This window comes from Phasianus colchicus, chromosome 18, assembly GCF_987193195.1.
Source record: "Phasianus colchicus chromosome 18, bPhaCol1.hap1.1, whole genome shotgun sequence".
In the NCBI taxonomy this organism is placed as follows: Eukaryota; Metazoa; Chordata; class Aves; order Galliformes; family Phasianidae; genus Phasianus; species Phasianus colchicus.
This window is the reverse complement of record NC_143453.1, coordinates 5,756,095-5,782,496: the sequence shown is the minus strand read 5'-3', so window position 1 is coordinate 5,782,496 and position 26,402 is coordinate 5,756,095. Positions and strand designations below refer to the sequence as shown.

Sequence of the window (26,402 nt, the reverse complement as noted above, 5' to 3'; positions counted from 1 at the left end):
GGCATCTTCCATCAGAAACGCTCAGTCTCCTCCTCTTTCTCAAGGATATTTCTGCAGATTCCAAAAGAACGCAGCTTCAGTTTGAAAAACTCAGTGCTCATCAGAGCACTGAAACTTTGCTTTATATTACATGACATGCTATTTATTATTTACTAGTGGTAAAAGCAACTGTACAAGAGGCACTTCCCCAGCCTTCTGGAATAGTACTTTTCCTAAAGATCTACAATGCTCCATAGTCAGGAAGGGACAACAGAAGGAGAGTGCTACTATCTGGGCATATTCCAAAGGTACTGGCTGTAACTAGGGAAGAATGGCCTTGCATGTGCCAACACCTGGTAAGAGGAGTAGATTCATGCTGAGTCACTGCCATCATCCCAGACAAGCAGTCAATATCAAAGAAGTATATTTTATAACTGAAGATGTAGCATTCAGATTCTATCTAAGCAAGGACAAAATCCAGAAAGCCCAGAACTGCTCTTTCTTAAAGCTGAGATTCCTGTGTACTTTTGCTGACTTCAGTTTGTTGTCTCCCTAACACCTCCATGTCCCAGAGCCACTTCTGGCTGTACGCTGCAGGATTGCAAGGGGCTTTGAGCACAGAACACAGAAAACAAACACCTGAGAGGAGAAGGAGATTGGTCACAAGAACCAGAAGTCAAGGAAACGAGCTGTTTCTTTAGCACCACTGGTAAGTGGAACAAAAGGCTTCACAAGTAATACTTGGCCTCATACATGGGGCTTCTGGTCCGATCTGCATTGCTATTTCAGAGTGGACACAGCAGGAGAAGATCTCCCTCACCAGAACCGTTGAAGCATCCTGTCTGTATGAAACCCCCAGCTTTGTGGAATGTCCCTGCTGCTCAAATGATTAAATGAAATAGACATATATGCACACATACATATATTTACATATAAACTCCACTCACATTCCACTTCTCGTTCCTTGAGCCAGAAACACAAGGGCTGCAGGGCAGGGGGATATGGAGAGGAAGAATGCAGGGCAGCAGCAGCAGGTACCAGTGCTGTGGTCCTCCTGCCCTCCCCACTCTCTGGTTGCCAGGCAACCCCAGCCACACAGGATGGGCCTTTTAGCCAGCAGCAGCTTCAACCGTTACCACTTATTGGAAAATATCTATTTCAGAATAAAAGCAGGCATGGCTGAAGCAGAAAAACCTGTTCTTCTGTAGTACATGGATTGCTCTATGGGAACTCTGGAAGTTGCAGTTTGTCTGTATTTCAGGTAAGCACCTGAAACATCTGCACTGAACTCTTTGGGCTCTGTTTGAATAGGCTTTCATTAGTTACTCAGTATTAGGACTCCGTGTTTTTATTTTTCCAGTCATTTTTCATTTGTCTCACTACAAGAAGCTGCTCTTTATGGTAAATTCAAACTACGGTAGCTAGAAACAAATTGCAGTAAATGGTGTTTGTCTTGTTTTACTTGCCTTTTTGCATTCAGCAACTGCAAGACTAAACAAAGCCCCTTTCAATTAAGATACTGTCTTCCCTTTCTCACTCTGAGTTGCTCTGGCACCTACTGGGGAGATCCTGTGTTTGTGTAGAAACACCCAACAGCAAAGCAGATGGCTGTAGTAACTTTAGCGACACAGCAGCACTGGGGAAGCACAGATCCACCAATAAAACAGAAGTTCACAACAGCCATCCAACCCCTAACACTTTCCTCATGTGAAAACTTCCAATTACAGTTTGAAATCACTCACTTACACAGGCACTGCTCCCAAAGCAGTGTTCCAAACACACCTGATGATGTGTCCAGATGAGAATGATGAGAAGAAATAGAAAAAATGGAATAAATGAAATGAGCCAAACTGCCAGCATGTAATCCCACAGATTGTACAGTGCTCACACACCTTGAGAGAGCAAGGAAAGACCAAGGAAACAAGCAGAATGAGCCTGTGGGCCTCCATTGCTGGTGGGAAGAGTTTGCCATCAAGGGAAAGGATGAAGCTGACAGAGCCCACCAGTTCATTAAACCATCATCTCATGACTATGCACATCAAATACTGTCTAATAATTGGTCAATTACCTAAATGTACAAATGCAACACAAACTCATTTTCTGGGGAAGTTACAGAGCTTTGTCACACTGCATTCTGTGCTCGTCCTGCTTCTCAGGACACAGAACTTTACAGAAATGCAATTTTTAATTTAAAATTCTTTTTCATTTTCCTCCAAAAAGGCTACACAATAAAGCTATTGTATTGCAAAGGATCTGTTTTGTCAATTCCAAATTTCTCTTCTTATGCAGTGGAAATGGCAATATGTTATAACACCTATTCTACTCTGAGCCCTGAGATTTTCACAAAAAAATCCTGCAGCAGTCAGAAACAGCACTTACAGCTCTCTAAGGAGTCTTCTATGATTTACAATGATAGACAGTTCTACTGCTGAACTTTCGTGTAAAATATGGAAGAGGAATTTCGTTTGTGTCTGTTCACATTTTCAGTTGGGAATTCATGAATAAGAAATGTGACAATTCATCCATATTCAGTATCATCTTTTCACCAAGCCACAGCATGCTGAAGCTGCACAGCAGCCCTTTTCTCTGTTAACAGCACCATGAGAAAGAAAGAAATAAACTTAACTTCTATACAATGACAAAGTGTCTGCAGATACACAGCCAACAAGCTCTCAGAAAAACATTCAGATAAATCTTCAGAAGGATGATCAAAGGGCAGCTATTTAGGTTACAGTTAATGTGAAGAACGACTTCCATTGCCATGGCTGAGAAAAGCATTCTTAAAGTGCAGAACCACCCTGACGTGCTGTAAGGCATCGCTGGAATCATCACAGCAGGGACACTGCACACTCTGAGGATCTACATCTCAGATCTGTGCTGCTGGAGAAGCACATGCAGATGGAGGTTTAACTTACACTGCCCTCTCTACTGACACCACTGTCAGCCTGGATCTGCTCACAAGGGGCCAACAATGTGCAGATGTCAAATCCTATGGAGTGTGGGGCACTCCAATGCTCACAGGACCTGTTCTTTACAGGAGTGCTCCTATCAGATGAGTGGATGCATACAGTTCAGTGCACTTCACCACTTTGAGCCACAAGCACAGAAAAGCTCACTAAAATCAGAACTGAAATACTCAGTGAGCGGGGCAAGATGCAGTTGGGTTTGTTCCATGGTGGACAGGCCAGCACCCTCCTACATCACACACCTGTTCAGAATCTGACTCGAAACATTTCTCAGCATAAGCTGTGAGAGCACTGAAGAATAACTAGGTCAGCTGTAGGACAAGGATGGCTCCATCCTAAAAATACACATGACCATGGCTAAGTGACTTAAAGTCTGGATTTTAAGCATCCAGCACTGGGAGAGCACAAGACTTGGAGGGGTATCACAGTTTCTCTACATGGAAGAAGAGTAGGATCCAACCATGTAGCAATTCCCATCCAAGCCTGATAAAAGAAGTGAGGGAAGCTATTTGCAAGAAATAAAAATAAGAAAGTAATTGAGCTGCATCAACATAAGCGATGTTAAAATATATTTTGAATACATTTTAAGGAAAAAAAAAAATACTTAAACCATCCATTTAAAAGATACTGTAAACAGAAGATTGCTCCACAATTATTTTTGCAATCAGCCTCTTTTCTTACTAAATATTTATTTAGGGGAGGCTCTAAATAGAGTTTGCTCCATGGCAAACTCAAAGTTACAAACACAGTCTTGAAGACTCACATGCACTCATCTTTGCTCCCTTTTTCTCTGACACACATTTTGCACTTTTTAAAAAGTGAGAATACAAATGAGTATTCCTGAGATAGGAATTCAGTGCACATGCACACCAGCAGGCAAGAAAAACCAAGTCATTCCATATGCTTCCCAGCAACATCAGTGCTGACCTGTCTGAGACCCTTGTGGCTATGGCAGAACTCAGATTCTAGGCCCCACAACCCACCTCATGTACACCACTGCTTTGACTATCAGCCAGAGCTGCTTAATGCCAATTCAAATGAAGTTACTCACATGCAAACATCATACAAACAGACGAGCAACTCCATTCCACCAAGCAACTAGCAATTTTTCACAAACTCACACGGTTCCAAACCAGTGACCTGCAAGTCTAATTCTATATAATACATTACCAATTCTCTCAGATATCCAGCCAACCTGAAACTCTCCTTTTAATCTTTATGTTAAAACAAATCACAGAGTTTGTACCATGATAAATATAGTGCTCATTGTAATAGAGATCAATGGTTGGATGTGGTCTTTCAAATCATGCCACTACAAGTACAGCTTAGTCATTAGACTTGAATGGATCAATAATTTCTTATATTTGCTAAGTTTATGGGCTGAATTTTAAAGTAAGTCTGGACATCAAAAATCAATACAGAAAAAAACCATGTATTTATCTATATAAAGCTTATGCTACTAAGCTTCATAGAACTGGCCTAACTAAAGAGGAAGAATTTTTTTGTTCTAAAAGCAGTACATCAGAGATGGGAAACATGGCCACATTTCCTTCCAGAGCTAGCTTCAAGCAAGCCCATTAAGCGTAGAATTTCATATACAGCTTTCTTTATTTCTCATAATCATACCATTAGATTAAAGTAACTGTTTTAATGACTCACCATCCCGGGCTCATACAACTTCAGCATACCAAGGCTGTATTTGCCACAAACAACTGCTGAACAAAGTCATTATGAGATGTAAATGAATGGTTAATTCTGAAAATTTATTTCCTACATGTATGTAAATTGGTTCATCAGCATGTTAGCATCAAAAATTCTAATGCAAAATTAATTGCACCTTTACATTCAATTGCAGAATCAAATGTGGAGCAACTGGGTACCAAAACAGAGGTAAGAATTAGAATAAAAAGCAATCCCAGGTTGTGTATGAACGCACCATGACTGCAGAACAAACCATTTTAGTTTTTTACTATAAATCCCACCACAAAGAGGATGATAACAGTCATATTTTATTCTTCTTGTAAGGCAGCTTCACTATTGCTTTCCTATTGCACTTTATGAGCACTCTGACATCGAGTTACTGATAACTGAGCTGCAGCACAGAAAACACACTTGGAACTGAAAATGTAATAAAGGGATTCTACATGGAGAAAAGATCATGGGAAGGAACTTGGACAGGCAACAGCTCTGACAGCACTTATTGAATACCAAACACTAAAAGACCATATATGAGAAGGAAGCACCTGACCAGTACAAGCAAATTAAGGAAAGGGCAAGAACGAACTAAAAGCTTCACGAACTATTAAGATCCAAGAAAGATGGAGAAAACTCTACACAACCCAAATTCCAGTACAGCATGTGACGTCCAGTGTGTGTGCTCTATATTAAGGCAAAAGAGAGATGGAGGACAAAAGACAAAGAGAAGAAATTAGTTAGCTAATATTCTCTCTGCTTTACATGACAACGCAACTCGCTTTCAGAAACCACCTGAAATGCCATCCAGCCTTTCCTTTTGCTACCCAACTGCCATTCTGGGAGTACCATCATCTACATAAAGAGCTACCAATAAGCTCACGTCTTACTATTAACCTTCCAGTTAAAAAATCCCTTCTAATTAATTGTGTAGTTGTCTAATTGTGTGAAGACTTGGGCCTAATAAGCAAGACTTTAAATTTGTAATAATTTGTTCTTAATCACTGCAGTCTGAATAGAAATAAAAGTGCTCTGGCTGCTAAGCTGCAATAGGAACCACATCCCAGATTACACAAGTTGTTCCCTAAATCTAACAGCCTGACTTACTAAATCAGACATTTAATTAAGTTGGTCCCAATCCTTCCAATGTAACAAGCAAAATGGGTCCCATCAGACTAGAAACATACCTCTGAATGATCTTTGTTCTACAGAACGAAGAACACAGCAAACTATTTGTCTTGTATATGAGAAAGAAGATACATTTCTGATAACGCTTGTTAAAGTTTATATGTTGGAGTCTGAAGTCTGGGAGTATGGTTGGGTCTGTCTGAGCACAGTGGTATTCCCAGGACTGTGCTATTCCACTTCAAAGTTGCAGAGATCGCAACTTGCCTCCTTAGTTACCATGACTTCTACTGAGCAAGTATGAAATGCAAATCTTCCAGCAAGACACAGATTCAACATTCCTCTGAGGCAACGATCAGAGGGCACCTTAAACAGGCCCTTCAGAAATAGCACAGTTCCACAGACTCCACAATTGCAGTTTGCGTGTGCGACTATTACAGGGTACCCATTGTTTGTACTCTCACACAAATCAAAGATTACACCGTTGTCAGTCAGTAATGATCATTTCAGCCTGAAAAAGTCATCAGTAAACATCAAAAAATAACACAAATATACTAAAAAGAAAAACTCTCCTAAGCTTGAAATGTACTTTGCCTGTCCCATTGGGATAAGAAGCTCCTGGCTGTCTGTAGGCGTTCTCTCTCGCTGCCTTCCAGCAGCTTCCCTCCTTGCTTTAATCTCTCAGAGCAAAGGGAAGGAGAAGCAAAGCAAAATTTACCTCTCTATATAGCGACAATCAGGTAACGCGCTGTGATTTAGACAAACAGTTGACCTCAGCATTTAGTGGGACATTCACTTTCACTCTGAAGTACAGAAGAATGTAAAGCCAGCTCTGCTTTTATTGCATGCGAAGTGCTGTTGGGTAAGAGATTCAGCTAATCCCTGGAGGCACCTTAATCTGTAGCAAGACGAGTGCCTTAGGAACAGAGCAGCGGCCGCACTAGAAGCTGTTGTAACCATTCAGAACAGAGTAAAGAAAGGTGGAAACTGCACTGAGTAGGTACTCTGATGCTCACCTGCTGCAAATCAGTTCATACCAGCAGATTTCATATATGTTTTCTGGATACAACAGGAGCTTCTCAGAGCTCATCTTCGAACTACAGAGAAGTGCTGAATAAGGCCTTCTGCACAGACTGCTCCCGACAGCACAACCCAGAGCTCAGGAGGGAGAACTCGGCGGTGCGGCTGCACTTGGCAGGCGCTGCGGCTTCAACCAGGCTCAGTACAGGACATTCTTACTTCATTTCTTGGTATCTTTATAAAGATGACTTTTCCATTTCTCAAAGTGCATTCCAGCACACACATCTGGCAGCGCACCGCAGTGTGAACAGCATTTACTAGCTCTCAGTGCATATGTTATGCATCCAATGACATCATGCACTCTTCAGTTTGCCAAAGCTCAGCCTCTACTGTACAGACCACCAAAACAGAGCCCCAGAATCCCCATGGGGAAAATGGACTGACTCTCCATCCCAAAGGTTTTCCCCTTGCAAAACTGTATTTAGTGCTTTATTGGTTGTGGTGTTCTCTCCTACTCACACCCATTCTGTCACCCATCTACACTTTCTAATCATTCCTAACTTGCATTTATTATATCCTGTCTGTAAACATTTTCTCTTTGCAGAAGGCCATAATTTCTGTGAATGCAACATGCTTTTCCTTTTACTCACAGTGTGTTTTTAACTCTTCATCCACCTGAAAACTGGAAAATCTGCATTTTCCCCGTAAGGCCGCGGCTGTTTTTCACTGCTATGGGTAACAGCAGGCATGCAGCACAGATTCATTGTTCTCTGAAGACGAGATCAATGGCTCCTCTTGCAGCAATACTCAGTACAGAAGTGAGAGCCCACCTAATGTCGTTACCTCATAGGGCAAATAAGAAAAATAATTCTGTTCCCTGAAAATGTCTGTTTGCTCATACATAAATCTCCCAAACCCTTTTAAAGAAAAGGAGAAGACATTCCAACATCAAAGGCCCTCACTAGCCCAAGATGTACATACACATCCATGATGTCAGGAGCCCTGAAAACAAGAACTGCAGCAGAGTGAGCCTGCCCATCTCATACCTCAGCTCTGACATCACGATGGTTACAAATCAAAGCAAGCACAAAGCAGTATTTTCCAACATACTCATCCAGACTCCAACAGTAAAGTTTTTTTGAGACTTCCTAAAATGCATTTGGAAGATTATGTATCATGTTTCTTAACGGTCCTCTCATCCCTGAATTTAGCAAATTAACAGTGGAACTCAGCTACTCCTACAGGCTTCTACAAAATCCCAGGTTAGCAAGTATGTGGCCCAACACAATTAATGTGTGGAAAAAACACCTTATTTATCACACAGGAAATGAAAGGTAATTACAGCACTAATATTCAGTCACTACCACTGTTATTGTGTTTTATTTTTAAGGGATAACATAGGTCAAGGGCTGACTGAATTCGAAGCATTCAGAACATGCTGAAATATAGTTTCAAGTCCAGTAAACAGTTCATCACAACCAGAAACAGAGAAGCAACTGGTAATTACCTTGCTAGGAGGAAGATATTAGCAGCACCTTACGCTGGAAAATACCTGTTTCCCTACTTTGCTTCCTGCAGCATTTCCATTACGTTTGAAGAGTTACCTGAACAACAACACATCCTCCAGACTCACAGACTTACACTACCTTGTAAGTTAGTATATCACCTACTGTATAAGGAGTACATATGAGTGTGCAGAAATTGCATGCAATGTATTACTTGGGAGGTTTGTATTTTGCTGTCATAATCTGTGAGATCAAGATCACTCTAAGGACTTGTAAACCCAAAAAAAAAAAAAAAGAGGAAAAGCACATATCAAAAGACAATGGAAATCATAATGCCATTCCATAAAGCTGCCTGTAAGCTTTAAGCGAGAGCACATAGACAGCCTAGCAGGAATCATCAGGATGCTGCCTTGTCCCTAAGGTGCTCATTTCCTATGTCAGAAACAGACCATGCATGAGCCCTGACCTCAGTCAGAGGAGGAGGAGAAATCCCATCAGTAGATCAAGGAAATGAGTTTGGCCTTTCAAGTCTGTTAGAGCTCTCAGACTGACACACAGAAGTCAACAGTCCTCATGGTGTAGACTGTTGTGAAAAGAAGACAGCAGCTGTAGGTAATTGAGGAAACTTTGGCATAAGTTCTAATAAAGCACATGAACAAAGCCAACATAAAGTTGAGACCAAAGGACAATAAGAAGCCAGAGATCACTTGCTTGAATGTCAAGTTCTCAAGTGCTACGAAGGCAGAACACTGTAGCATTTCCAACGCTCAAGCAGGGGATGCTAAAAGGGACTTTACTCCCCGTGGGACACAGAGCTGCCAGGGTAGCAGAGGAACTACAGACCACCTCTGCTTTATTACTGTAACTTTCACCTCTAACAGAGATGAAAAAACACAGCTTCCAGGTCTGATTCCATACAAATAGGCTTAATTGCCAGTTCTAAAGCTATTCAAAAGGTGGAGAAAAATTGCAACAGACTCTAGTTTCAAAGAATTCAGATTCCCTCTCGTGCAAAATAGTTTAATGTGCAACGTAGCCAACTCATCAGTCAGGGGTCACTCAGAGGTTACCCACAGAAACACAACAATAGCTAGGATCTAGATGTATCACAAATTAATAAGTATGTTGGCTCAAAGCAACAGCAGTCCATAAATCCATCTTTCCCAAGATACTCCTTACATTTCTAGATACAGCAATTCTGTTGAAATCTCCTCTGCTGGCCACCGAAGTGTTTCCAGATATCAGTCTAATGTTCCAGAAAATCTAGTAGAAAACTGAAGGCATTTGATGAATTCAAGTCAAAAGACTTATTCTAAATGAAAAAGCAATTCTTTTCCTGCTTCCTATCTGAGTAAAAGGCTACCAAACTTCAATTGCTGCATCGGGCATCAGCTAATTGTAACAATTACTTTTAATTTAGTTACTGACATCTACTTCTGAATTCACTTAGTGAGATGAACTATAAAAACACAGTTAATGCCAACAAATCTGAGGTAGAATAGACAACTCATTTAAGAGCACTGTCAAGTCAGGGGGTTCCAGATCAGCTGGCTCTAATGAAATGCATTTAGTGATAGCCAGACAACAGACATGCAGCCTAAGAGAACCTGCAGATGGCTTCATAGGAATGACATGACAAGCTTGACCAGTAGCCAAGGGGTTTTTGTTATCCAGAACAAATCTCAAACTAAACTAACGTATACTAGAGGAAACCACCCATACATTCCTCCATCACTACAACAGTATACTGAAGGCATAATCTCAGTCAACGTCCCCATGGAGCAACAAAATTAAAACATTTTGATGCTAAAATCTCCTACAGACCTTAGGCAGAGTAGCTTGTTCCAACTGTTGTGCTTTTCATGCAGAAGCAAAGTATCTACATGACACATTTGCTTTTGGTACTGTATGTTACAGTAAGCATGTAGCACAGACAAGAAGTGCATAGAGGACTGGGTTTTGCAGTGGTGTGAACAACAGAAATTTCCTAATTGTCTTCCAATGGTTTCCAGTTTTTAAAATGCCTGCAACATGTGGTAGAGGCCTCTTTGCTATTAAACTTGTTATGCGTGCAGTAAAAGCACTGCTGGAGCATAAATAGTTCTCACATGGTTATTTCTGATACAGGCCTATCTACAGTGCTCCTATACCTTACTGAGGCTTCTCAGCATCTCCCCCAGAGCTCCATGCTGAAATCCTTCAGTTTGTAACACATCTAAAAAGCAAATGGTTTGGTATTTTTTTTATTATTTTGAGACGAAGGGGGGAGGATTAAAAAATAATGCAAATTCTGTCAGGGGAAGTGACTGGGAGGGTGCTTTGGTTTTAAAAGCCAATTGTTTGGGGGGTATTTTCTCAACTTCTTAACTATAAATTTAGCTTTCTCCAGTCACTAGAGAAATATTCATATCCTGCAATTGTTTGCAAATAAAATAAAAACCTGTTAGATATTGTTCAAATGTTTTGGCTGTTGGGAAATACTCCAAGATTAACAATTTGTTGCATCTGGTTCCTGCATAACGCCTGTGATAAAGTGCTTGTGCTTCCTGATCGCAAAGAATATGTGATTTTCCATCCTTATCATTGCCAGCTGATTAAAAGACAGAAGATGAAGTTCCCACACAGCCCTAAGTCACCTACACAGTGAGCTCCTCAAACACTCTCAGACTGACCCTGCAGGCTGCACAACATTTCAGGTGGGCTGCCAGTTCACTTCTAGGGTCTCATGGAAGAAGAGCTGTGGCCTAAGACATACAGTGGCCCAACTTGTGATTTGCTCTCCATGCAGTGGGAGCAGCTGGGGCTTTGCTCAGACACTGGGGAACCAGCGTGTTCACCAAAGGGAAAGAACTAGGTAGCAAAGTTACTGCATGCACCATTAGGGGTTTTGGATTCCATGGCCGTATGTATGCGTTCTCTTAAGCACTTGAGGAAAATATAAACAACTTCTTCTAGTGTGATAACATGCAAAAACTTAAGCAGAACAAGCACCCAAATCCCTACAGATGCTTCAGTCTGTAGATCAACGAGCCCACTGCACTCACCTTCCTGGAAAAGCTGCCTTCATTTCTCAGGTCATAGAATACACACTTGTAACCTGCTATATATAAGTCGTTTTCTGTTGTATGGCGTGATTTTATACAACATGAATTCACAGAAGTTACAGTAAATTTTTAATTGGTGAAATGCAGATAGTTATTTTATTCCAATTTTAGATCTTCCTATTTTATTAAGCACCAAAACCAACACCATAAGCAACATATATACAAATGCTTAAAAATATCTGTAGCTCCAGAAATGATTAATCACTTTAATTAATAGCTTTGAGCATTCTGAAGAGCAATTTTTATTGTTGGCACTTCAGAGGTGTTGTTTTTTGTTGTTGATGGTGGTGATTTTTTTTTGGTTTTTTTTTTTAATGGGTCTACTTTATGTGATGAGACAGGAGGAACAAAAAGAAGAGAAATATTTAGGGGGAGAAACTGTGTAGGAGTGTAAGAGACAATGGATGTGTCTGAGCCAAAGCTGGCTTGCTGCTTTGGATCATTAACTAATAGCTCCGATTCTTACTGCTCCTCTCCAGACAGACTTCTGAATCAGTCCCATTCCTCAAAGCACCTCGGGTGTGAGACAAAGCAGAACAAGCACAGGACTGAATGAAAGCATACAGAAAGCTGATTTCTTTTTTATTCTTCCGAAAATTAATTTAGATCTCTAAAAGCTATGTTTACTATGCATGCTCCTCTCATTCATATTCGTTTTCCTGCTGCATTCTCTGCCTTATTACAGCTTTCCAAACTCTTAATGATCATACACTGCAATACCAGGCATTTCCTTCTGTGATTAAGCGCACAATTTTTTCTGCCCTCTGAGGTTCAGTGCTATAGCTGTCCTTTATTTCAAAACAGTCACAGAACCCATTATTTCCAGGCACATTTCTGTACTGCAACCAAATCCAAGAAGCTGACATTTTTTATTTAGTACTCCTGCGCTACGATCATGAAAAATTTACTCCCTGAAACACAGTTGCATGCATTTCCTTTCTGCTGCACTCGTGATAAAATGTAATTTCCTTGAATGCACTGGTAACAAAGGTAACACTGACACATACCAACATAAAATAAACACCAGCATGTGGCACATCCCAACTCTCTGGAGACAAACTACTGCTCTGCCTTCCTAGCAAAGATGTGAACCAGCCAGAGCCAACACACATCTCCAAAGGCAAGGGAGAGGATTCAGGGAAAACACCATTCAGGCAAATTGCAATTAGCAACACAAGCTTCCAAGGACAGTATGGCTCACTACTGGAGAACTATCAACAGCAAAAAAAGGGTGCCCAAATAATGAAATATTAAAGATTATCAAGAAGCTTATGTGCATTGTTGTGTGCTTGCTGAAGAACGCTTAAGGTTACATTCACAAACTGCCTTGTAACAACAGGAAGGAACAATGATATCCTTCATACTTTCTATCCCAGTTGCCAGAAAATTAGATGCTATTCTATTTTATTTTTTTTTAATTATTATTCTTACCTTGAATGGAATTGCCTTCTACAAGGTGCAGCAGTGTTTAAGGCACACATTTACACTTTTTTTTTCATATCTTATTTTTTGTTAAAAGCTATCTGATCTTAAGCTCTAGAAACATGCAATCCAAGAAAGTTAAAATACACAGAGCTAATTTACCATTGTTTTCAAGCTCATTATTTCACAGCCTTGAAATACAAATTCTACACCGCAAACGGCCAGTTCAAGCCATCTGAAATCTTGGCATGAATACATCATCTGATTTTAGAAATTCACAGGTTGAGTACACAGTGAGACTAATGAGTTTTAGATCCTATTCTCCGGCCTGCCAGGAGCCAGCTGGATGGCCTACAGCAAATCTCTGTCTCTCCATCCATAAAATGTGAGCAGTAATGCCAGTGTTTTAAAACGTCCTTGATTTTTCCTAACAAAATTTTGTCACTAACAACTTCAGGTTACGGCAAGCTCTCTCTTCAAAGCTCACTAAGCATGTGCTGGCTAAACGCAGTTAGTTTTAGTTCTGTTGTTTTCCAGGTCCTAAATATCTAGCTAAAGAAAAAAATAGAAGAGAAATTGTCCAGAATTCCAGTTCTGAAGCATTCCAGAAGTCCAGTGAGTGGCGCAGGCAGAATCCTGCTGATACGCCATTCAACCCACAGGGGAGCTGTCCAGCAAAACACGATCTGAAAGTCACCATGATAACAGCAATTAAACCAAATCCAATGGTTTGTTCCTACTTAGAAAAAAGATTCAACTCTTGTGGTTCCACGGAACAAATGGACTCATGAATAATTAACTTCTTGAAGAGAAGTCCATCAGTGATAAGAAAAACACAACAGCTCAAATGAAACCTCCAGGTCAGAAGGTCCCTGAATCTCTTTGACAGTGCTCAGGAAGAAATGCTTGCCAGGGAAAAGCTCACCCAGCACATCCTGTTTCCTTCAACACCTCACAGTGGGCATCATTTAAACGTGATACTCCAACTCCATTACGTAGACTTCAGTCTGATCCCACGTGGCAGTTCTGACAGAAAAGCTGACTTTCACCATCTATCAGCTTTACCCAAAGGGAACTGCAGATCCAAAGAGACAAAAGCAGCCTTATTCCATCCTTCGCTGACCACCCCCAACAGTTCTCCTTAAAAAGCTGCTCTTGTTATTACCAGTATTTATTCTTTTCTAAAGAGAATAAAAATAAAAGATGACAAAGTGAATCCTGTAAGAGGAGCTTAGATCAAACTGATGTTAGCATTGGCAGTCATACTTCCCATGTTCTCAGCAGGATTTTAAAAGTACCTCTCAGAGATCTGCCTAGTTTTGCTATGATCATAGAAAGACCTACTGTCTTCAGTTAGAATAATCATGAAGGACTGCTTTTGAAGCAGACGAGCTCTGCATGTGCTGTGAAAGCAAAATCCATCGTGTTTGTCTTCTACTTTGCTTTATGACCTCATTTTAAGTCAGAAAGAAACAGCATAAGTTTAGCTACACATCAAAAGGCAGCACAAGCAAGGTCAGCAACACAAGGTAGGAGTATTCAGAACTCGAGATGTACTGGGCACTTAATGCCAAGCAACAGTTTTAAGCAAAACGATACACCTATAACCACTCATTGCAGAGATATTAAGTTCAGCTGAAACGTGCATGAACAAGATTAGTCGAATATACAGCAGAACAAGAGATAAGAGAATAACACAGATTAATAAAGAATGCTAGTTTCCATTACTTCTCTTAGCAATAACACTGACCACGAGGTCTGTAGTCCAATGGAACACAGCACAGATCAGCCCAACGCTGGCAACAACAGCCCAGATCTGACCAAAACTAGGATTAACAACAAACTTGCAGCACACTGCATATGCCATTCCTTCCCCAAAACTGCACGTACATTTCAAATGAACATAGAAATGGGTCAACACAAAGCAATTTTGCCTAAGAATTATGGAAAATGAAGCAAGAGTTTGAAGCAAGGAAACACCCCATACCAACTATTGACTCCTAAGGCAGAAGATCAGTCCAAAGACTTTTTCATTGCTGCCAGTTGAAAGGAACCAAAGACACAGAGAACAGAACAGACAAAAAGCATCCTTTACCCTCCCCTTTCACACAAAAGCCCTGACAGACAGACAACCTGGATACATGTGTTTAATGCTTGTAAGCTTGCGGGGTTAAAGGAAAATTACATTGCCTAAATCTTTTGTATAATATTTCATGTTTCCCTTCTGTCATTATTTTTTGCATTTTGTTTGTGAAGGAAAAAAGCCTGCAAACAGACAGCAGTGACTAAAACACAAGCTGTATAACCCACGGCAAAAAAAAGGAAATCTCCTTTTTCACTCTGAATGATGGAAGATTATGAATTATTTAATGCAATGTTTCAGGAAGGTTCCTTGCCATCTCCCATATGAGATGAGGTTCAGTTAACAAAAGGTTTCAAAGTACATTCTCTCTCTGTTAACATCCAATGATTACTTGGCTTTATTAGCTATATCAAACAAAAAATAAAATAAATGTTACAGGCCCATCAAGTACATTAACCATGACTCTTATTTATGCCCAATGCTCAAGCATAAGAAAATCCATCAAACACTAAGTGTGATGAGGATATTTGAATATACTGGAATGCTAACAAAAAGAATGCTTTTCTTTTACATTTTGTTACACATCAACATTCAAATTCTCTATTATTATTATTATTATTATTATTATTATTTTTTAAGCTGGACCCAAGACAACAGCTTTAGAATGAGAAAAGCAATACAGGAATTTGCATACCACTGCCAGCTTCTGGAAAAGCCATAAGAAATTATTAAAATAACTGTACTGCACAGCTTTCAAATCTTGTATTTCATGGTTAGGGTCCTACAGTAGTTCTCTCGTAACTTCTAGAGAGATTCAGCTGACTTCAGAAGGCAAATTTGGCATTCAAAAGTGAAAGGAAAGAAGGTAAGAGTTCAAAACTAACTTAAATCCTGACAACAAAAGCAAACTGGAATATATATTAACTATATGACAGAAAGCATAGTATTGCTCAATTTTGTTTATTGACTTCTCTAACTTCAGGGGCAAATTCTCTACTGGTGGATAATAGCCAAACGCTTAGGAAATTATTGCTGCTGCTCCACACAGTGGAAGGGACTTTATCATTTGCCCTTTGAAGCAAAGGAGAAAACATGCACAAAGACAGTTGTGGCCAGAGGAAGACACAACCAGCTTTGTATAAAAGTTCATACTAGCGACCGAGACCTAAGTGCTCTCGGGGTTGGGGTGGAGGAAGAAGTTCTTTTGAGAGAAAAAATGTATTTACAGAAATAATAAGAATTGATATGAAAATTTCTTCCCTAATTCATCTGAACCATCATGGTGCTTTTTGAATCAGAGAGTGCCTAAGCTTAATGCAGCAGTTATCCCCATGCTGCCTTCCCTACCTTTCACAAACACAGCACACCCTACTTAGCTACAGGGAAGCAAGACAGCAGGAATAGTTTCCTGAACAAAACCCTGGTGTGCTGAAAGGCCAGCAAGTCAAAATCATTAGACCACACAATGCCTCCAGTTGTTAAGTAGTTCTCAGCAAGCCTCACTGCCAATTATTCGGGTTTTCTTGATCCTGGCTCAGAGCACCACGCCGTACATACTGTATATATACTTAGTGCTTCCTTCTGACTCATCAGTCAAGATGATTTCCTTCTTTCTCAATTTTTAGGGTTTTCTCTTGGCTACTTGTTTCCCCAAATTCTCCATTTCATTTAATTTCCTCAGAGAGTGGTTGGGGTAGCAAGTCTGTGATGAGGACTCAGCAACGTCAAGACACGCCATGATGCAATCAGACTGTAAACCCAAACAAGAGATGCAGTTTTCCAAGGGTATTCCTGCCTATTTCAGGAGTACCCAGACTGATCACCCTCCTGTCCTTTACTCCCAGACAACCACCTACCAGCAGGTCTCAAAAAATAAGTCACACTGCTGTCCTTTTCACCCACGGTGTCTAAAAAAGACTTCCTAGTGCTGCTTAAATCCTTTCTGATGGTCACAGCTACATCACAAATCCAGAGTCACTATAAATGGAGGATGCCAGTCTGCAAAAACACCACACGAAAGAAAATAAATTAAAAAAACTGAGGTACAGCTTTCTGTGACTTGATTAATCGTAGTAGGAAATAGCAATAAATTATAATAAGAGGGCCTAGGGACACTACAAAGAAAAATAAGCATGTACACCTAGTGTAAATTTTAAAGAAAACCATTCTAGAAAGTATACATAAGACATGGGTGATCCCCTTCCACTCCTCATGCATTACTGTCACATGTTACAACCCCAGGAAGCCCAGTTTACCAGGACATGCATACTGGCCACATCCAGATCCAAGTCAAGGAAAAATAAAAAGCATTATGAACAGCATACACTTCAGAAAATAAACGTATCTTAGAAACATCTAAAAATGTGAATATTTGTTCCCAAGTTAGATCCTAGAGGCGTTACTACGTATGCAAGGAGTGCCCTCTCATGTGTGCTTTGTTCATTGCAGTTCTTCACAATTCTTCAACTCGCAGGCTATGAATAACCACTACCATAACATTTCTAAAAAAATTAATCTCCAAGGTGAGGAAATTTACAGCATCTATGCCGAGAAAAAACAGGAGTAGTTATCTCATCTCTAAGAATAAACTGAAAAAACAAACCACTGGAGAGCAGACAGCTGATCAGAAAAGTTATGTGGCACCACTTCAGGCTTAAGGTTTTAGTCTAAAAATTCAGGATACAAAATCCAGTACCACGTAAGTAGATGAAGACAATCCAAATGCCTTAAAATGACACCCAGTGGCTCTGACTCTCAATGAACAAGTAACAAGATATTTTTCCTTAACTCTTCTTGGTGTATGTTCTTCTCAAAAAGACAACTGTTAGATAACTCTTGGAAATTATTTGTTTGTTTGTTTTTACAATTTATATAATCACAGAGAGGAGGATTGTTCTTTTTACCCCCCCACTATGCTGTATTACTGCTATTCTGTGATTTTAAGAATTTAGGGAAAGGAAAATACAAGCAGTATATCCACACTACAGTTTTCCCCTAGCAATTCCACAACCTTCACTTCTGGTGCAGAGACATTAACAGAATAATTCCACTGGACTGAACTGTAAGAAAAACGTAACTCCATAAAGCTGCCAAACTACTATATGACACTCATTATTAAAGTATCTAATTAGGGGAAAAAAAAAAACTGATGTAGAAAAGGACAACCCAGTGACCAGAACATAGGTTATACTAAATATATTTCACAGACTGCCCACCTGACATTTGAAAGATTGTTTAAAGCATGTCTACTTGTCCTAGGTCTAGAACCTAGGGCAATATAGCCACATCCATGTGATCTAAATCTCAAGGGCAGATATCTCAATGTGGGAGACAGAACTGCAATCATGCAGCCATCACTGCTTCCAGATCTATGCCAGCATGTTATGTGGGTGCAACAGGGCTTGGCTCTATTACGAGGGTGACTAAACAACAGAACAGATACATTCTTTGCCTCTCAACTTCCAATTGGTAAAATAAGAACTGCCCTGCCTACCTTGTAGACAATAAGAACATTGAATGTTCTACAAAATGCCAGAAAAAAAAATAAAATATATACACATCCTATTATAAAGGGCACACAAACTTGTCATTATATTCAAGAGGATTGTCAAGAAGCAGCACTAAGAATGGGAGGAATGGGAGTAGAGAAAGTTGAGATAACTGCAACTCCTTAATAACAATAAACACCATGCTCTATTAACTTGGACACACATCTCAACATGGACATAAAGTTAAAAAAAACCCACAAGTACAAATGCTTTAATGTAATTAGCAAGAAAAATGGATCACTCAAAAAGGAGAAAGGGAAAAGGATGGGAAGAAGGCACTACATACAGCAACAACAACAACCTTAACAAGAAAATATATATATAGTATTTAAGATAAGAACATATGTGGAATGCTGTGACCAATTCTGGGTACAAGAAAGAGAGACAAACAGAACCAAATCTAGCAAAAAGGCCTCAAAGATGACTGAGGAACTGGCCTACTGGTCATACAAGCAGAGGCTGATTCCTCCCGTTGTTAAACCTAGAGAAGGCACAGTAGAAGACTGAATCTTACTAATGTGTATGAACACCCAACAATAGAGAAATGGAACGAGGCTCTTCTGATTGGAGCCCAGCAAATGGACCACATGCAACAGGTACAGACTTCAACCTAAGAAACTCTATTTAAATATAAGACAATATATTGTGCATGAAGGTGGTCAAACTCTGGATCAGGTTGCCCAGACAGGTCGCAGAGACTCCATCCTTGGAGGTATTCAGAACCCAAGTGGGCAATGTTCTGACAAGTTGCTCTAGATGGACCTGCCTTCAGCAGCAGGGGCAGGACTAGATGGCATCCAGTCCTCAGGATAACGTAACACATCAAGTTCTACTAAAGCCAAAAAAAATCTGCTCAACAGTTTTATGCTTGAAAAACTGGAATGCATCTTTCTGTAAATTAAGGACAGATTGTAAGCAGGAGAACAGGACTGGAAAGTTCCTTGCTCATCAAATTAAAAACAAGAGGCCTATTCATGAGAAACATTATGTGGTCAAGTCACATTCTTTTCTTAGAAGTTCTACACACAAGGGAGGATGGGCATTTTACTTGCAATTCTTGGAGAAAATTTTAGGTTGTTATGAATTACTACAGCACATGTGGATAAATATCTATGCAAGCAGTCAGAAGTACAAGAGGATGAGCAAATGTCCCTTTGCTTTTTTAACAGGTCTGATCACACAATTAACAGCTGGAGTGAATTAAGAAAATACCCATGCAAGCTATTTCACTGAATTCCCTCACAGTTACACAACAACATCTAAAACCCTCCTGGCATTTCATACACAAAGGCCTCATGCCTCAAAATCCCCTCCTCTTTCTGTTCTGCCTTTCAGATTTCTTCATCATTTGCATAGACAAAGCCACATTTTTAAATGAAGGAGAGGAAATGGACAAAGATCAGTAAGAGAAACTTGCACTGATGTGAAATGGGAGTCATTCAGTCTAGTTACTTTTAGTTTACACACGCGTAGAGCATTCTTTTTCTATCAGCTATACTCTTCAGAGTTCCTCTTTGTAGTTCCTACCTGAACATTAGACTTTGGTTTGAACATCCTTGTAGCCAAATGCATTCAAGTCTGACAAATCATTTCATCTTTGCTGACAAAAGCAAACAGCTTTTCTGATGAGATATTAAGGCCATAAACCAATACAAGAAAACAGTTAATTATTCTAACCCAAATACTGTCTGCTCTTTCCCACAGACCAAATCTTAGATAACAAGAGGTTGGGTACTCTAAAATAGAATTTCATCAGACAGCCCACATCTGCACCCTAATTGCTGGTTATCACTCAAGAGCAGGGACTTTCCCCTCAGAGTACCTGAGGACAGGGTGGGAAGCACTGCCCCAGTATTTCTGAATTTGAACAGTACAAAACATTTATCAAATGCCTCAAAGCCATGTAGAAGTTAACCATGACTAAGAAAGGAATACAAACACAGCTAATACAAGCTATAAAAGGCAGCAAAATTGCATGGTTAGGCATTAGAACTAAGGAAATCCAATGCATTTTCTAGTTTGTTCAACGTTCAATTAACTTTTTTTTTTTGTACAATGTTCAGAACGAGTTTGGGTTTTCCATTTGTTTGTTTTCCATTTCTGTTGTTTGTATACTAAAATAAATCAAGCTGTTGTCAAGGGCCTGCTCAAATCATTTCCACTTCTGAAAGGACCTGTTTCCCCTCACAGTTAAAGTGATTATCAGCTCTGCCTCAAGCTGTAGTTCCTAGTTAGATAATGCTTCGTTCCCCTGCTGGGAATGCTTACCTCACAGCCATGAGCTCATCACACCGGGACCAGCTATTTCTCTACATCCCAGGCATGAATTTGCAACAGTTACTGAAACCTACACTTTAACACAAAATTAGACCCAAATTTAAACCATTTAAGCCACAGTATATTTTTCCAGTAATTTGAGGACAAAAACCAAACAAAACCTACATCCAAAACATCAGCAAGAACCAAGAGACTGTTCAGACGTCAGTCATAGAACATATCCCTCATTTTTGCTCACCATGCCAAGGATCCTCTTCACAGCCATACAGCCTGCACAACTGAATAGAACTTTGCTAGAGCCAGATCAACAGCAAAACAAAAAGAACTGCTTGGCAGGAAATCAAAAGAGCTAAATGAGCCTGATCTGATTTGCCTGGAGGGTATTCCCAAAACATAATTCAATTCCTGAAACATCCTTTTATCTTTGAACTTCTCAATGACAATTACACAAAATATTTTGAATAGCAGAACTGAAGAGTCATCCTGCCAAACAAACACTGCAAACGTGAGTTTCATGTGGTGGTGGTGGAAAAAGCACCACAGCCACGTAATGAGACCCACACTAAGTTATTCTGGTCTGTAACAGATCAGAGTATTTCTTACTGTAATCATATACCCATTACCCACGTTTGGTTTAAAGTTGCAGTAGATAAGCAGATGTATTTGTATAAATATACTTGCTTATTAATAAACAACTAATGTTTAGAAGACCAATTTAAAAAGATGGAGGAGGCAAGCTCTGTTGAAAGAAAAGAAAGACTTTCAGCCACAGCTTTTTGTAATACAACCTCTTTTCCTTTCTATTAAGTTCAGAAGAAGATGAGTGTAATGGGAGTATGTGCTCTAAGAGCTCATCTGGGCATACAGCACACAGGGTCCCAATGGTGCAGAACGACGGGAAACAAAGTTACGTCGCATTACAGAAACATTGCTCAGGCTTCACATTCATTCTAAATGAATTCCTATTGCCACGACTGCACAAGAAATAACTTGGGAGAACTGGGAGTGGGGAAGCACCACAGTTTGAATTAATGCAGGACCTGAGTGGAAATAAAAGCTGTATGAAAATCCAGAGTGATACATAACTGTGTTTGAAAGCAAGAACAAACCCTTCCTGCTTTCTGTGCTGTCTCATTTCACAGCTTTAGTTCATAATGCTTTTTGGTTTTTGTTTGCCATCCTCTGAACTATGGATCAACTTAATACACTGGCTTGATTACAGAGCAGGAATGCATTTATTCCAAACACATGCAAGGTCTCAGCTGTGATATTCCCTATGAGCACTGTAGATGCTGGTGACAAAAATAAACGTATTTTTACATAACAAAACATATACCAAGAGAAAGGCTGATAAAGAAGCATACATCTAGTAACTTTAATCTCAGAAAACCTGGATTCAAAAACCATTCATTTTTCTACTGTCAAAGTAAAAACTTCAGTATTCAAAAACTCAGATTTTTTTGCAAGAAATTACAAGCCACATCTGTCAGGCTCCCTCTTCTGGCTAATCAGCAATATGGATTAGGTTTTTAGATGCATGAATTTCAAATTTTCCCAGGTGTATTCTATCAATAAGATCCAAATCGATTTTTAAAATAATTATAAAGGAGTTTCTGGTATTGAAATATGCAACAAAAGTTTTCAACTTCAGACAGTGGCCTCCTGCTGCTTCCCACTGACAAGCTGTACCTAAGAAGTCCAGCTACTAAGAAGGGACACCACCACCAAGTGAGTGTGGCTACCAACCCTCCACCAAGATCTCTAAGAACTTCATAAGCACCATCATCTATTTGCTATTTCTATATCCAATCCAACCTGAAATGTCTGTGCTCAAAAGATACCACGGTAGTTAATAAATCCTCAAAGTATATTTTCCTTTTTTTTTTTTTTTAAATCTAAGATGGCTTAAAACAAACTGTGTTTAAATGAGGAAAACATACCACACAGATTTAACTGCCTCCTTTCCAGGATCTCTCATCTGTGCTGTGACTTCCAAAGCACTTCAGTTGGGTAAGAACTGCTCTCAGTAATCAGAAACAGTTGAGGAAGCACACCAATGCTACCTAGCATTCCTGCGTTACCACCGAAACACAGAGGAGTGGCATTTCACAAAGCAGTCTCAGAGGAGAGGAGCTGTATGCAGGAGAAAGGGAAGCCACCACATTTATTTACCAGTAAAATATGAAGAGGAACAACAACAACAAAACCCAAACAAAAAACAAAACAACAACCAAAAAACCCAACAACCAAACAACTCAGGAGCCAGGAGCGTGCAACTTCGCCTCTGTTTCATCTGACCAAAAGTTGTTTTCAGCCAGAAAGCTCATTTATATTTCTGTTCTTTAACTAAATAAAAAAAGAAACAAAGACTCCTCTGTGATTTTTCCATAAAGGAGTGTTGCCCAAGAGCTCCAGCTACTGCAAACACCAAAAATCCCTCTGCTTTAGCAGCAGTTTTCAGTCTCCATTCCAGAGAAATGCAAAAGAAGAAAAAAAGAAAAAAAAAAAAAACAGAAAAAAAAGTTCAAATATCTGTAAAATAGAGTTCATTTTCGAGAGATGCAGAATTCCAACAGACAAAGCACCATCTCGCAGTGGTAAAGTAATCACAGCTCATTAGTGTTTATATTTTGCACTGACTGTTAGGAACACTAAGGCAACTGCTGCAGCTGCTGTGCTGCAAGCAGACAGAACTGCTCTGTCTCAGGTAACAGCCCCAGAAATTAGCAGAGCTTAGCTGATAGCTGTGGGTTTCAACATGAGTGGGGGTGCACTTTTAACACAACATTCATCTGATCCTTCTAGACACTTTCCTTGTCCTTACTGGTATTTTATGGAAACAGAATTACAATGAATATTCTTTAAACAGGAAACTCTCACCAACAGACTCAGTGTTTCAGCTCTGAAGCTCTTTCCCTGGGCCACGCTTTTCTTTTTGTGACTGCAAGCAGGCAGAGCTTTAGGAAACACTTTCAATAACATTTTTAAAGCAGTCTTCTGGTCTTAATAAACAAATAGAGTTTAAAATTACACTTCTGTCTTCAAATGTTCCAGAGATGAGATATCCAATTTTGAACAAAAGATGGGGGGGGAAGGGGAAAGGGAGACGTGACAATCTTCTCCTTCAGAAAGATCCATCAAAATCCTGCTGGATCCTCTCTCTCCTAGTGAGGGAACCACTGCAGGAAGTCCAGCCTAGCAAGCTGTCACACATGCCCATGGTCAAAGGCTGAGACAAAAGTGATGCTGTGAAGAGACTACTGATTTCAGTACTGACTGTACTGAAAAGATAACATTCTTCCTTTGTCTTTAAACACATTCATACATTGCAAACCTTGTCATTCCTTCTGAGGCAGACACATACCTCAGTAAGGTGATGTCTCTGGAGCTGCAGAAACAGTAGAAGCTTTCTCAGGACTGAATCCTCAAACCATACACATTTATCTAAGAACAGTTCTAACTAGAAAGAATGCCATTTTATAAAAATAGAGGAGAGGAAGCTAGATAATAAATCTGGTCTTAAATTGTATCATTAACTAAAGTGACTGGTAAGACTATGCGAGCAACGGACAGGAAAATGCAATCTGGAGTACATTCTATTAAAATAGATTAGCATGTAAAGGGCAGACCCTGAGCTAGCCAACACTCAGAGTCACTGAAGCAATCAAAATCAGCCAGTGGGAAACAATCCCGGAAGGAACAGGTAATCAACACCATCTACTCTTTACAAAACGTTTCCTTGCATGGTCAGATCTTGCCAAGTACGCTGAGGTGCACATTTCTTAAAATGTTTATCCATCACATACACAAAAACTCTATGAACACTATTGTAAAGATTTTATTGCTCCATTATTACTAATGACCTCCATGCTACACTGCAACAAAACGCTCCTGGATGCAACTTAGCTAACTGTTAAAAGATGCCTGGTCTTCACAACTCAGGAACGATGCTGGTTTAAAGTAGTAATACAGTTTGTACCTCACACAAAAAAGTTGAGTATCCAGCAGGAAATTCAAGTTAAACAACTTTTGAACACAAAAAATTATCTAGAGCTTTTAGTAGAAGCAGATGTTAACTCAGAAATATTTGCAGTTCTCTACATTAGGTTATTAGTATGAGAAATAATCCTGATGGAGTTACTCTTAGTGAAGTAATACACTTTCTTACCTTTGGCCACTTAGGATTTAGAAGTCTTGCTTTGATGGCATCATCCAGGGCCTTGTCATACTGCTGGATTTTCATGTAGGCTGCTGAACGGTTACTGTACAGAATGCAGTTCTGAGGATCAACTCCCAAGGCCTCATTGTACAACACAATTGCTGTATGGAAGTCACCATCATGGCAAGCCTGGTTGCTCTGTCGAACTTTCTCAACAAATTCAGCTTTGCTCAACATGGGGCTGTCAGGACTTCTTCTTCCAACAGCTTTGGATCCAAAGAAAGAAATCTGAGGGTGACAGGGAGGAATTCCACATTAATGATAAGAAATGCTATTAAAAAAAAAAAAAAAAAGAAAAATATGAAAATACTAGACCCTATAGCAGAAATTGAAGCAATCAGCATTAATGTATAATAAATTTTAAGTTCAGAATCGCATTCTTTAAAAATTAGTAATTATTTTCTCAGTACGTAAGCAACAATAAAGAGCTTTAGAAAGCATTGTGTTCTGTATGAACGCTATCTTCCAGACACTGCTTTCTTCAGACACAAGACGTCTGGTTTAGTTTCTGAAGTCCACATATTCGCAAGCATTTTCTGTTCACCTATATTGGATTCTACAACACCAAGCACAGTCCCAAGGTAAGGAAGACCACCAAAATGCATGGCAAGTATGAATGATGAGATGATGCTGGTATATCCAAAGTCCAATGGATCACAAAGAAGCATCTGTGTGCACAGACAGTAGAAGAACGTATAAATTCTCCTCAAACCAAAGAACTGACAGTGGTACACGGGCTCACAAACCTCTACACCCAGCCAACTGCAGGCTGCAAATTGCTCATAAATCAGAAGAGAACAAGTCTGGGTAAACTCGCAGAAATTAGCAGGGCACACAGGGCTGTTGGTTTATATTACCAACAGCCAACATTGCAGAGCCACTTCCTGAACTGCTGAATTCAAGTAAAACAAAATAAAGAAAAATGGGCTTAAGACTTTTAATTAAGAAAACTCTAAAGATGTACAGTTCTAGTTCCATTGATTCCAGTATATCCTTCCTCCACGCTTCATTTTCAACATTCCTTATTTTCCTCAACAAGTCAGTAGCAGTCAATAACTGGTTTTGTCATGTATTCCCTATTGTCTCTCAAAGAGCCTTAAAAAAAAAACAAAAAACCTCAGCAGCAATACCTCTGTACAACTCCAACAAAAAGATCCTTGTAAATTGTGCAGTAACAGTACTTGGCAACAGGCAACACGTGCATACAGAACCATAACGTGCCTGGAAACAGTCATGAAAGGATCAGACACTACTATAATTGAAATTGGTATTATCCATTTTCAGTTCAGCAGACAGAAAAAGGTTAAGAATATCACATGTTGTTACCACAACACAATCATAGGGTTTAAATACATTACCAGAGTCAGCTGAGTCATATTTCTAGGTGGAAGGGGAAGCAAAGTGCAAATTGGCATCCTGTCTTAAGCATCAAAAATAGTCTACTTCTTTTTCCAAGTCAAAA

The 26,402-nt window shown here is 39.7% G+C and overlaps 1 protein-coding gene across 3 annotated transcripts in view; it reads right to left on the bottom strand.

Moving 5' to 3' along the window:
• TTC28 (tetratricopeptide repeat domain 28) overlaps nucleotides 1-26,402 on the bottom strand; it is a 127,879-nt gene that overhangs the window by 95,997 nt on the left and 5,480 nt on the right. For all 3 annotated transcript variants that reach the window (XM_090152542.1, XM_090152540.1, XM_090152541.1), the window contains exon 2: nucleotides 24,890-25,168. In XM_090152542.1, the coding sequence (XP_090008668.1) occupies nucleotides 24,890-25,117 (228 nt within the window). In that variant the 5' untranslated portion in view covers nucleotides 25,118-25,168. The remainder of the gene's footprint in view (nucleotides 1-24,889; nucleotides 25,169-26,402) is intronic.